Source organism: Corvus brachyrhynchos, unplaced genomic scaffold (genome assembly GCF_000691975.1).
Source record: "Corvus brachyrhynchos isolate BGI_N302 unplaced genomic scaffold, ASM69197v1 scaffold167, whole genome shotgun sequence".
NCBI classification, from domain to species: Eukaryota; Metazoa; Chordata; class Aves; order Passeriformes; family Corvidae; genus Corvus; species Corvus brachyrhynchos.
This window is the reverse complement of record NW_008239547.1, coordinates 3,346,219-3,360,456: the sequence shown is the minus strand read 5'-3', so window position 1 is coordinate 3,360,456 and position 14,238 is coordinate 3,346,219. Positions and strand designations below refer to the sequence as shown.

General features: G+C 38.0%; 1 protein-coding gene across 3 annotated transcripts in view; it reads right to left on the bottom strand.

Annotated features, from left to right (window-relative positions):
- ACBD5 (acyl-CoA binding domain containing 5) overlaps positions 1-13,346 on the bottom strand; it is a 29,857-nt gene extending 16,511 nt beyond the window's left edge. The window contains exons 1-4 of one of the 3 annotated variants that reach the window (XM_017741423.1): positions 13,191-13,346; positions 11,564-11,636; positions 7,776-7,887; positions 7,615-7,647 (exon numbers count right to left, since the gene is read on the bottom strand). In XM_017741423.1, the coding sequence (XP_017596912.1) occupies positions 7,615-7,647; positions 7,776-7,887; positions 11,564-11,636; positions 13,191-13,324 (352 nt within the window). In that variant the 5' untranslated portion in view covers positions 13,325-13,346. The remainder of the gene's footprint in view (positions 1-7,614; positions 7,648-7,775; positions 7,888-11,563; positions 11,637-13,190) is intronic. The other 2 variants (XM_017741422.1, XM_008639259.2) reach the window with 2 other exon arrangements.
- Between the last annotated feature and the right edge of the window lie 892 nt (positions 13,347-14,238).

Below are 14,238 nucleotides of genomic sequence, written 5' to 3'. Positions count from 1 at the left end.
CAAAAAAAAAAAAAAAAAAAAGGCAAGATGGAAAGGATGTGAAGAACAGACATGCAGCTTCTCTACAAACTTTCACTAGATGTTTATTTTCTAGTCACAGCTCTACAGCTCTATTGAGGGATTTCTAAAGCCATTCTAAATATATTCTTTAAAGGGAGCACTACAATTCTTTTCAATGACCTGTATAATGGGGCTAAGTTTCTCAGAAGTATGTGATTTCTAACTCTCCACATATTTTGAGGCTGTTTTCGTTACCCAGATGGGAGTTCAGAGCTTAAATGCCTCTGTAGATATGCCCCAGCTTGAAGGTCACTTTGCAAAGAGAACCTTGCCTAGCAGGTTTTTCTCAAATGCCTTGTATTTTTGTTTTATGAACAGGCATGTAATGCTTATACAAAATTAACATGCATTGCTGGACCTGTACTGATGGTTAGCCCAGTATCATCCTCATACAAGTACTACAGCCTCTCACATGCTTTGAAAACAGCAGTGATCAGGAGCCAGTCTACAACAGCACATGAAAGACATGATAAAATATTTAGCTAGCTGTGTACACCCTCATTGTTTAATAAAAATTACATGCTTTCATGAAATACCTTAACTTTATTATCTGCTCAATAGCAGCAAAATCTTAGCCATTAGAAGATTATTTCCATGACCTACACTTGTATCACCTTGTAAAGGGATCTCCCTGCACGCCTGTGTTTATGTTAAACCGCCAGGAGACCTATATACTGTACAAAATTGTTTTGATAATCAGGTAACTATAATTATTTTCTAGCCATCAACCCTTGATGTTTCATGCTTGTTACCGATCCAAGTAGGCTCTCTGCTTCAATTCCAAGTTTGTGCAACCATGTTCTGCTGTTTCCAATACACGTGGTTACACAAATCCCCACCTCATTTTGAAACTGATACACTGAAATACTGCAAGGAGTGCCTGCAGGAGACACAAGAGGTACATGCAAGCATCTGGGAGCAATAAGCTCTTCAGCTAGAACAAGAGTTTCTATACCCTCATTTCCTTACATTCTTTTTAATGTAGGACACTACAAAGAAAATTTCCGGGGGCCCAGCCTGCTCTGTAACATCTGTTCTACACTACTCAAACAAGAGCCCATCACAAATAAAAAGAGATTTTAGAAGAGTCTGTCAGAAACACAGACTGAAAAATCTAAAATTCATCACTTTAACTACCATGGTTTTATTTTTTTTAAATTTAAGTGCATTAGGTACAAGGTCTCTGAAAAATGTACACCCTAAACACACATATTGGGGCAGCCACATCTTCCTCTATATAGTTTTCCTTTTTTTTTTTGTGGTTTAGTCTTCCTAAACTTTACTATAACAGAAAAAGAAGCCTCTCCTCATTTTTATTTTTCTTTTAATATACTCCAAAAGACTACAGCCTTGTTTTGTCAGCACTCCTCTCTCTGCTTATGTGCTTTTCAGGCTGTTACACCCAAAGAGATGCCACTGTATTTAATAAAACAATTTAATCCCTTTATTTACCATTAATAAGCATTAAAACAATAGCTTGTGGATAAGAACAAACACAGAAAACAGCAACTTTTCAGACATTTATATTAACTTGCAAGTACAGTACTTAGGATTACTGACTAGTCATCCCAGACCTTTACACTTTCCAGCATCTAATGGATATTATCTACTGAGTTTGTCATTTCCATCCATCTCACCAGTACCTTTTCCCTTGAATTTTCAGAATATGTGCCATATAAATAAAGATACCAAGTTTTGGGGTTGACTTGGATGCATTTCCCTCCTCCCTGATGCTCCTCAGCCTTCTGCAGTAGAGACAACCTTCCTGGGATTTCCTGGCAGACAGAAGCCCAGGGAGAACAGCAGCTGCTCCACAGGCATTCCCAGCACTAGCAGGTAGTTCCACGAAGGCCCCCAGATGTCCAGAGCACAGGGCCACCAAGCACATGCAGGTTGGTTACGCGGTGCACGTGCAGCAAGACCAACGGATCCAGGCTTTGCCAGCTTACTGTCAGCACCTTAGCCAACATGTGAGAATGAACATGAACAACAGCTGCTTCTTAGATATTGTAACTTGCAAGCATAGTAAGATTACTCCAGGATCCAGGATGTCCCCAAGTTCGGTACTACTTCCCTCTGGGAGGAGCAAAACTTGCTAAGCTCTCTTCTGTGCAGAAGAGATACAGTCATCATTTGGAACTTTCACTTTGCATGGCAAATAGGAAGGAGCATTATTACACTCTTGAGTTCTGTCCCAGAAAATGCAAAACACGAGCACAGTGAACTCAGAACTCTATAAAGAAAACTGAATTATGCTTGAAAACAACACAAGGCCACATTACTGAGTCACATATTGTAGCCCGAATCAAAAATTGTTTTGCCCTGTACAAGAAAAAAACAAACAAAAGTGAAACAACACTAAGATCATGTTCTCCTGCCATCTGCTCCAAGCCTACCATCTGAACTGCCTTTTACAAAGCCCGTATCAAACACAGCCTCAGAGGTAAAATAAATGTCTTTTCCATGCATCTTAAAGGCTATAATTAATTATTTTTGCTATACAAAGTTAAACATGAAACAAACACCAGTCCGTGTCCACTGGGAACTTTTCTGACAGCAATCAAGATAGGACTACCTACAGCTGTCCTTCCCCAGCCTCCCACACCTCTATCCACTGCTTCTTTGTAGCTTGTCTTTATAGAACAGAGCTGTGAGAAATAGGGATTCCAGTTCTTTCATCACAAGATCTTAACTACAATGAGACAGCTAAAATATAAAACACCAGAATTTTATAGCAAGTGGGTACATCTTCTTCTAGATTATGAAACCTGAAGAGCTTTTGACATTTACTTTCCCTTTTACAGGGAAATCTTGTCTGGCTGGAAGGAAAAAAATCCAAGTTCAACAACCAGTTATGCACCAAAACTGTTACTGCTGACTCAACCCAGCATGAATCACAATACAGACAGGCTTTTTTTTTCATAGAAGAAATCTTCTCATAGCTCCCTCCACTTAGAAAGAAACAATTTTTAATCTTACATTTTCACAATAGGATACTTTGCTGCTCACCCATGGCAATATATTCTCTACCACTCTGAATGAGAGGAGAGCCATTGAAATACTCAAGCTTAGAGCTACACTGATGCTCTGCCCTAATTTCCAGCACTGTTAGACAGCACTGACATAAAGCCATCAGCTTGGAGTCGAGTCACAAAGGAGGCTGAGATTTGGCGTGTAAAACCTGAAGCAGGTATAGATTGCAACAGGACAAGTCATGGCTTGTTGAGACACTGATTCCACATCTCACTGAGATTCTCCACTGACTGACACTTGCTGGCCCAGCCCTTAATCTTTTATAATAATCCCAGCCTGCAGCAAATGCTGGAGAGAATGTTCTAGACACTTCTGAAGGTTAAATTGCTGAGATAGTAACAAAAAAAATTGTATAGTAAGTTTCACACTAGCCTTTCTGAATATCATCTGTAACCTTGATTACACCTGTTAATTTATCACTGGAAACTAGAAGGGGAGAAAAGTTTAAAGGATGGGATTTTAAAAACCTCATTCACCCACACACCCAGCAGCTCCTCCTGCCTCAATGCACTTCCTCACTATGGTGCAGCCACTAACAGAACCTAATAACGCACTGCACTTCAGAGCAACATGGATTTTAGCTCTTTTTCCTCTTCTTATGAATGACTAAGAAGATTCACCAACACTGAATTCTAGTGAAGAAAGGTGGAAGGAAAGAGAAGGAAATCTGTTAAGCAAGTATCTTTGACGTCAAACTGCCATGAAAAAGTGAGCTTATGAAGCAAACAGTGTGTTTCACAGCAAAGGCTCGCACACGAGTAGGAAGAGCCACCAAATTCCCCATTAGAAAGCCAAGATGTTGAAAATAATCTGAGAAGGTCTTTGATAAAACAAAACTATTCAAAAAGATAAACTAGTCATAGGCAATCTAAAGAAACACAGTTGGAAAACATACTGTTTTAAGAGTAAGAAAAGTATTTCCACTTGGAAAGTAATAATGAAGAACAGGTTCACTTTTTTCAAAGCTGACCTACGTCCTGTACTAACTACTGCCCTTGAAATACAAATGTTTACATGTATTTGGTTGTTCTAAAAGCACACAGACCTCAGTGAGTATTGTTTTTTAAACATAGCTCCCACATCCAATGCAGGAAGACACCAAGCAAATTGTTAAACAGCTCTGTCTGCCTGTGAGCCAGGCCAACTTCTGCCATGCACACAAGCAGTGCCCTGCACAGGCTCCTCTCTAACAGCCCATGCTGCCATCAGCATTGCCCAAAACCAGCATATGCAACAATACACAGCACCTTACTTCAATAGACCTTCATCTGGTGCAACTGCAACGCAGCTGGGAGCAAAGCTTTCGGGCGAGAAACACTCCTTAGGAAGCCAAAGTTTAAGAGTATTATAATGCTGAAACTTTCTACCACCTCTGCAGTATTCAGCTTGTTGTTACTGGAGGGAGCACTTCATTTTCACAGGCTTACTAACACCATTACTACTCAGCATGCAGGCAAAGGGTTGTCTTTATTTGATAGGATTTTAGAACAGATTAAATGTCTTATCACAAAGCAGAAAGATTATACAGAAAAATTCTACTGAACAACTTGTAAACAATTTCCAGATACTTTGCTTAGTTGTTCAGATACCTTAACTTAGTGTGGGCCTGTCAGACAGGGATTTTCTTGCCCCGCTTTGGTTTACTCTCATTCAGAAAAAAGAAAGCATCCACAAACATTTCAGGGGAACATTCTGAAGCATGAATTGGTTCTGAAACTCTCAATATTTTCCACACAGTATCAGATGACTAGGGTGCCAATCCTAGCCCACCTTTGGCTTCTTCAAGTATTACACAAGAAACCTTGAATGTGCATTCTAAAAATTTCACATTTACTGAGCAATGGTGTTTGGAAACTTCTTTGCCTTTTTAGCATTGGCTTAGACATCAGATTTCTTGTGCATTTACTAGCAAGTACAAAACGTTAAAATGCTGCTCCTCTAAAGCACCCTCCCACCTTATGGGACAGTCCCTCTACTCTTCCAGCAGCTACAAACAAGAGTCTTTCTATAATGCTGCAAGAGTTGCATCTTCCCTTCTGCAGTGCTATGTCAGCTAAGAGCCCACTTTCTTCTTTGATGTCAAGTATTTCATGTACCCAAAAATAATTTGTCAGTGGCTTTTTCTGTAAAGAAGCACTTCATACCTGTCAGAAAGAGACTACTGACACAGCTTTCCAGAGAAGTCAAGCTTCTCACACAGCTGCAAGGTGACCTTTCCAAACACTACCCAGGTTACATGCTTTCAAAATAACTCTCAGATTTGCTCAGCCTATTGGAGGGAATTATTTGTTTTTCTTTCTTTACCAACATATTCAAGTCTGGATATTTGTAACTCATGGATCCAGTAAGTTTGTCTTGGTTTTCTAGTAGATGTTACAAGTCATTTATTTCAATGCTGACATGACAGACTTCTGTGTTCTTTATTAAGGAGCCACAGGCTCTATTGGTTCAGAAAGACAGTATTTCAATGGTTTGTATTTAACATTTTCAAAGAAACCACAAAGACTAGAAATGCAATTTTAAAAGGCTATACTTTTCTGTTGAGGCCAATCTGCTAGAGACAATACAGAATCCATATGTGATGTACACTGAACTTACAGACAATTCTTCTCCACTAATTCAAGAAACTGTTGATTTTGAGGTAGTGGCATCCAATTCTTAAACAGTTAGATAATGATCTGCATGATTAAAGTTTGATGGAAGAACAGAAGGCAAACTCAAAACAGAATGGACCAGAAGACAGGGTACAATATGAAGCAAGGTAGTCCAGAGAAGGGTCCCAGTTTTCAGAACATACCAACTGTGCACCCCTGAAAAACATACCTTCCACAACAGAATATACAGACTGTAGGGGCTTGGAGGTGAGGAAAGAAACAGGACTGGATAAACTCAAACAATCAAAACATAACCATGTGTCAATTTTTAACAGTATTGTCACCAGTGTCTGTATTATCTCAAACACAGACTTGGGTACGTTGGTTCTATTCTTTAGTGTGTATCTGAAAGACTGACGGTAATCATGCTTCCATACTTCTGTGAAATATTTTGATATCTGTACTGTAAACAACAATAATTATTTCCAGCTTCGCTTTTATTCAGGGAAGTGGTAAGAGCGCCAAAGAAAGGGCTTCAAAACCTTAAATGCAATGGTAAAGTTGTAACACACAAGGGACTTTGTGAAAATTCTGCCGTAATTTATTGTGGCATAATCAGATATTGCTTGCACCTGTAAGCGGTATGAACAATGACATATCACCAGAATTATTGCAACAATGACAGAACAAGGTAAAGCTGAAATCTGCTATTCTGTTTAACTTACACCACCTTATGTTTAAACTGCCTCTTTAAAAAACAAGTATGTTAGATTTGTTATGGAAACAGGTACACTTTAACTTCCATGATTCTCTGTGTATCTAGGCAAGTCATTTTTTAAAGAAGTGGCTTCTGGCACTGTGCCATAGACACCAAGACTAAGTAAATCCTTATTAGACAGATCACCGACCTGAATCTACTGATACTCGTACCTGCCTATCAATCCAGCTGTCAGGCAAACTTACTGCATCCCACACATGAAATATACACAACTTCAGTTGAGAAAAAGTCATATGCACTTTCAAAATGGCCATGTAAAAACTTCTACCATTACTCTTCCCCCAAAACAATGAAAAACTATTTCTGTTTCTCTGATGCTTGATAACAAAACCATTTTCCTTTAAGGTAGGGGGAAAAAAGCCACACACAAAAGGCAACTTAACCAGTTGACTCATACTTCTTAAGGACATTAACCAATTTATTTGTGCAATGGATTTGGTTTTTAAAATCAGTTTCAAGTTTTGCCCTGTTGCATTTCAGTTCTTAAATGTCATTTTAAGCCAGATTTAAAGAACTGTAAGACTTACATGACAACCTTATGAACACATTACAACCTTATGAACACATAATAACTGGTATGATCAAAACAGCCTCACAGTGGTATTGCTAAATATAAATCAACACACTGATTTTTATGCAGCTGTGACACCACTAGGTTTGCCACCTGACAGTAATTTAAACTATTCAAATATTCCTTTAATGAACTTGAGCATCAGAAAATTTGTGTGTGTTAAAGAAGCCATGATTTAAAAAGCATGGGGTTTGACTGTGGGTTTTTTTTAATTTTAGATTAGATGACAGAGCTGGATTACCAGAACTGCATTCAGTTTGATAATCCACAGCTACATCAGAATGTATCAGTACACATTAGTTGTTCCTTTTCATAATAGAAAGGCACAACTTGATTTGGTTGGGAGAGTTGTTTTATTTTAAATACTCTCCTGTCTCCAGGCTTCCTTCAGAAGCTCAAAAAGCCCATCTACAAGGACTAAACATGCAACTTTCTGGATCTAATCACCCCAAAAGTAAAATAAAACAAAATCCAGCCTAATGAGGTGGCAAGCTCAGAAGTCACAAGTGTTAGCAGGAAGTTCCTACAGCACCAAAACAATGGAAACGATGGATTTACACATAATTTATTATTCCTACCTTCCAAATACTTAGAGACTTTCTCCATTCGAACTGCCATATGGTAAAGAGAATGAACAGAGACATGTAACATTTAGCTTTTAAATTATTTACAGAAAACAAGCCCCCCAAAACACTGAGTTATGATTATCAGTAGTACAACGAAAGTTATTTGTCCGAACCTGATGTTAGGTCAGATCCTCTGTTCTTTTTATCTTCTACTATTTCATAGAATGGGCCTATTACTTGTAGTAACTCTTCAACTTTGTCCGTCATTGGCATACTCTCAAGAATCTGCACAAATCCAAAACATGAAGCATCTTATGAAACAGCATTTTAATGACTCATTCATTCATTTCAACTGATTTTAGAAACTGCTGGTCATTGTAAAGCTCAGTAACGCTTCACTAAGTCACTAAACATGTTATTCTGATTTTTTTAAACTTTTCTTAATTACAGGGAAAAAACATAAAACTAAGTTATTGAACAAGAATCTTCTACTTAATTTTCTTCAGGTGAAGACAAGATGAGAGAGCTAACACATTTGCCAAGACTAAAACACAGCCCTTGACACCGTATTTATTAGTAGACGTTGGAATCCATTATTTCTGCAATTTCGAACTAAACCATCTCAAAATTCAAAAGGCTGCTGTTATCTGATATAATTATTTTATAGACAAGTCTTTCCACAAAGAAAATAAAACGGAAATACTTTTTTCGTCTTAGAGGATTCTTTGTACTGTCAAACCCTGCCATCTTCAATGGAACACAAGGAGCAGATCAGAAGTGCACTACTAGGTGCTTCTAAACCCAAACGAAGAAGTGGACACAATACAGCAAAACTGGGACAGCACAAAGACACACTCAGAAGAAGAACAAACTAGAACCAAGTTCTGCTCTTGAAGTCATGTGGAGCATTTCTTCATTTTAAGTTACAAAAACAATACCTTTGATCATATGATAGGAATGCAAAATCTTAAATCTAAAATAAATTAAACAGAAGAGATTAAATAGTTGGATACTATTTTAAAAGCACATGGTATTATTGTCCCATTCTAGTTTAAGTCCTTTCAAACAAGCTTTTTGCCAATAGCTTTGTTCCTTTTTCATCCTCTACTTCTTTAGTTACCATATTTTAAAAGTGGCAATAGCTATAGGTAGAAACTCAGACTGAAACAAACTAACAGCTACAGCACACCTCCTCCTCCTGAAGGGCACCAAGAAAGCAACAGATGAAGGTACATGCTGCCACAGAACATGCTGCTCAAAGGCACCAAGCACACCAGTAAGCAGCAGGAGCAAAAGCTGCAGCATTATTGCACAAAGCAGGAGCTCCAGGCAGGCTAACACCTAGCAAGTCAACACTTGCAAACCAGTCAACGATACCAAGAGACAACAATTCTATCGACCTGCGGTTTCATTGCCACTTCTCTGATCTGTCCAGTGAACGTAATTCATTCTGTCTTTGTTAGGGAGAAATACTCAGATACAGAGCTGGATATGAAACAGAGATTGAACAGTTTTGTGATTGCCTTTTTTCACTTCAATAACATTGAGAGAAACAAGAAGCCTATTCTAGAATAAGGCTTGTATTTGTTACGTATTTATTTCTATAGTCAGCTCTGTAAACTGTTTCATACATGCATTTCTATGATGTCTGCACATTACTGCTCTTCATGTATTCTAAATAGACCTCAATATATTCTGTGCTACTTAGAGCAATTCTTAGAATTTTTTCTACCTGCTAGCTTTTACGTGAGCATGGAAAGAAAAAACACTTCCACAAACAAAAGCAACTCCTTACTTATATAGCCACCAGGCTTAATAAGCAATCTCAAAATTTGACAGTGAAAAATAAGTTATTATGTATCCTGATTTACTGTTTTCCTTGGATGACACATAATTCATATATACTCATGTTTTAAATTAGAATCACCATATAGTGTTAATGCTTCAGGCTAAGATATCACTTATTTGTAATATGTAACAAAACATTGTATCTGAAATGTAAACAAATTAGTTTAAACAGCATTGCAAAATAAATTTCAGAAATGCTACTTGAAACAAACTAACCTTGAGTCTGAGCTCAGGTGCATTTTGTTTATTTTAAAATAAGACATTTCATCATCTCTCACCAGCATATCAAAATCTCACCCAAGACACATTCCTCAACTGTGATTTTCAAGGTTACCACATAAGGAGAGAAAAAAAACCCAAAACAAATTTAGAATTTTGTGACAGGGTCATCTGATGCATGTATAGCCCAAATACAATGTGCAAATGCCAGGGAATGCCCCAGGACTGGGAGAATATGGGAATCTTATACACCCTTAAACACAGTTCTGGGATATCAGCCTGCAAGTGGGTTTTTGGTCTCTTAGACATGGATGCAGCAACAGCAGACTGCCCACAGTAAGTCCACAAGGATTAGTGCAGTATGTGCTGATAGAACCACCCAGTGGAAACATTTGAAATGCACTTCCATTGACATTTCAAGTAGAATCAATTGGGATGGAAAAGCTGAAGCTAGTATTCCAAATGTGAGAGCTGAAACCAAAAGCAAGGTAAACAGACTCTCCAGTTTCAAAGCTGAGCAAGGCAAGAAGTCCTTTGCTCTCCAATCCCTACATGTAATCCGCACAGAGGAAGAGTATTTGTGGTTCATTAGGGTCAAGTAAGCAGACTTCCTAGAAGGAGGCTTACTAGAGTTGTTTTAGAACAAACATTGCAGTATCACTTAGTTTTGGTGTCCTGACCAAACCAGTTACTGCACCTAAAAAAACCCACAAGGCAATCTACTGAAATATCAACATATATTGAATCCAAGATTTGAAATTAAGCACTAAACCTTGTGGCACACATTCAAAGTAATTATTAAAATTTAGTAGGATTTTTAATCAAACAAACAGTATTTGGCCTTCTGTGTTTTCAGGAGTAGCTTATTTTTCATTTTAAAGCAGATACAGTAATACCAGCAGGAACTAAATTACCAAAACTATGGATAGGCAAAAGAACAGTAAATCAGACTCCAGCTCCTTGCCTAGTAAAAATTTTTGTTGCATTGTCCATTAAACAGGTTCAGAGTTTGATGTCAAGATAGTGGCCTAGGAAAAAAGCACGTGTATTTGGAGTAGAACTTTTTCCCCTTGATCTTCTCCCTTTGATGCTAACCTCATTATAATAATAGATTACAATTATACTTTTATCCAGATTGACAGCAAACAATCTTTAAACTGGAAAAGTAATTTCGAGAAGTTTCAGTGAAAAGACTGCAGTGAAAAGGGTTAGTTAATAAAAGACATGAAACTTTAACTCTGTTTAATTTAGTTAATGCTGCAATTCCTGCTTAATATGGTAACTGTGACTGTTTACAAGCTACACATCTATTCCAAAACAGAGCACATTATTCAATGCTAACAGTTTCACTGCAACTATAATATACATGGTGTATTTTCATGACAAGTACAGAAAATTCAGGTTGCTGAGTTCTTCCTGAAAAATCGAAAAATATTAAGTTTACATATATGATTATATTCATGTCTCCAGTCATGAGAGTGAGACCTTTTCTCCTGAAGTCCTTCTGGAAAGTTGTTTTAGTCTCTTTTCTGGGATAAGGATCACTTACCTCTCTCAGCTCTAAGAACTGATGCAGTTTGCAGTACAGATTTTTTTTCCTTACTGCCCCCTTAATCATGATTTCAGTATTTCACTTTCTTTAGCTCTGTCACTGAAGCTTCTAATCAGCTAGAACTCTCATGTTTCTCTGAAAACAACACAAATTCTGTAGCTTACAAAGGAACTTTGTAATTTTCTTCTCCCCACAGGCCAAACAGTATAGTACTGAAATGTAACAGTTCACATAGGGGATAACTCATTTCGAGCTTTGGCAGTAGTAGTCAGCAAGACCCAACTCACATTCCTCTATTTCTGGAACATTTGTTCTAGAAAATCCCTGCATTAGTAAACATACCTTTTTCATTTCATCAACATAGGCTATCATGGCTTCTTCTTTGGACATGTTTCCCAAGGCACTCCAAGCATCCCTAGGAAAGAAAGTCGCACACCTTCAGTATCTTCAGGGCATACTGGATTTTTTTCAACTTGGCCTTAAGTAGGTCAGTTATGTAATGTCTGAAGTTTCTCTGATACAAGTAAAATGCAAGAGCGATTCACTTTTTTTTTTAAGTACAAATATATAATTTGCTAGGATAATCACACAGCGGAAGAAGCAGCAACAAACTGAACAGACTAGGGACCGAAGAGCTCCTCACTGACTGCCTATGATTTTGTACCCAGTAAGCTGTAAGTAAGACACAAACATTACCCTATTGACTAAGTTGAGTTTAAGATCCTCTGCTGTATAAAACAAACAGGCCCAGACACTTCAGCCAGCACTTACAAACAGCTGTCACTGAGGCAGAACAGGCCAAAAAGAAAAATCTGTCCTTTTTGAGTTTAGCAATTGGGAAAAGACACATCAGCCTACTAGGCAAATAGTGTAGCCATCAGCCCAGTTACCACAGCAGCTACTTATAACCTAAATAAAATCTTCCCCTCTCCAACTCCGCAAGACAGAAGACTCTAACCAAATTTATCAGTATTGCACAAGGAATCTGTCAGAACACAGACTGTAATAAAACATTTCCTCAGTCTTGCACATGACTTGACATTCCAGAGTATTCGTCCCACTCACAGAAAACCACCAAGGTTGGTGGCTCACACTCCAGCTACAATCAGCCAGGTGGATGAAAGCTCACTGCCCTAGTCTGCCCCCTGCCCTAGTCTGTCCCCTGCCCTCTGGTTTGGGTAGGCTGAGGAGGAAGGAAGGAGGAAAAAAAAAGTCCTAGGAATCATTTCACAGATTCCCAAGACCACCACGACCATAACACAGCAAGAATTATTTTCTTCAGGACAAATCATCATTAAAATACTGTAAGCAAAACATTCACATTGGTTTTTCAAACAGAACTTAGCAATTTGGTGAATCAGAGGTCTTCCCAGGACAAGGCAAACACAGACAGTGGGAAGCCCTTCCACTGAGCAGACAAACCAGAAAGACACATAAACCCAACCTCCCCACAAAGAGCTCAAAGCTGTATTAGTGGTTGCCAGTGAGCACTTATTTACTTCAGGTTCACATCACACATGAAAACTCAAGAAGGAAGAACTCCAGACACATCCACATCACTTATTCTGCAGAGCACCTAAAATTTCACTTTACAACACATGAAAACTCAAGAAGGAAGAACTCCAGACACTCATCCACATCACTTATTCTACAGAGCACCTAAAATTTCACTTTACAATACGGGATAAACACTGCAGAGGTACCATGATGCTGGTTGTCCAAGAAAAACCTGCCCACCTGCATAATCAAAGGGAACATTTCCACCTGCAACTCTGAGAAGTTATAAATTATTTGAGCTAGAAAGCTGGAGTACAACAGAAAACTAATTCGAGCATCAAAGTTTGTAAATGTTATTTTTATTTTAAAAAGAAGGAGTTTAGTGAGATTCTTTCTCCAAGCGCTACTCTTCTAAACATCTCCACTCCAAGCATAAAAGAAATCCCCAAAACAACAACTCATGAAAAGTTACCATTTGTATCTACCAATTGGATCCCAAAATCCAGGCCGAGGAATGTTACAGGGTCCTTGGGTTGCTTGCTTATAAAAGCTATAGAACTTGAGCATCATTTCATTCGTTGGCTGGAATGAACCTAGTGAAAGCATTTTAAAAGACAATTAAATTGTCATCAAGAATATTAGTATTTTACAAGCTTAATGGTTCTGTGAGAAAACAGCCTGCAGTCTGTTACAGCCTGACTCACAGCAGTACAATATAAGTCAACAGAGAACATCTTCACCTCATCTACCGAGAACCAGCACCACTGAAAATATTTACTGTACAAACAGCAAGTTTCAGATGGAGTTTAAAGGACTATAACCTTTACTACTGCTAAGGTCAGACTCCACAATTAGAATAAAAAAAGGTAATAAGTAACATATAGCCAATGTCCTTTCACTCAGTTTAAAGGGACAGGTTTAGCTCCCAGTAAATAAAGTATCTTGCAAGTCATTTTACTGTTAACAAATGATAACTTATTGAGAGTCTCCAGAACTCAAAAATAAACAAACCAAACAAACACAACTCAAAACACAGCCTTCTGCAGTGTTTTTGTTTACTTTAGGTATTTGACAACACTTTCAGTAACAGTTTCAATATACCTCCCGATTTGTTTTTCTTTTCTTCCTTTGTGGAACACACTTTTGTAGAGGTAGAAAATGTAAATATAAAACTCTTAACAGCTGGCAGTGAAGATTCATAACCAATCCATTAAATCAAGTAGCTTGAGGTTGGATTCTAATCATTAGAAGTTTACAGTGACCTTTACCTCAAAACCTCAAAAAAATGCGATTTTACTTACACCAGAATTAATGATGTATGTAATAATCAACTTCCAAAAAAAATTATTATCATAACTCTTATCAAAAAGATACGTTCTGATTTTTTTTTTTTTTTGCTTTTCCATTTTGTTAACTCTTTCAGCAGAGGGGAACTCACGGTAACAGCTTTGTTAAAGCAACTTCAAGATTTCAGGGAGGCTGAAATCGCGGGGAGCTGACAGATCCCCTGGTCCAGGCTC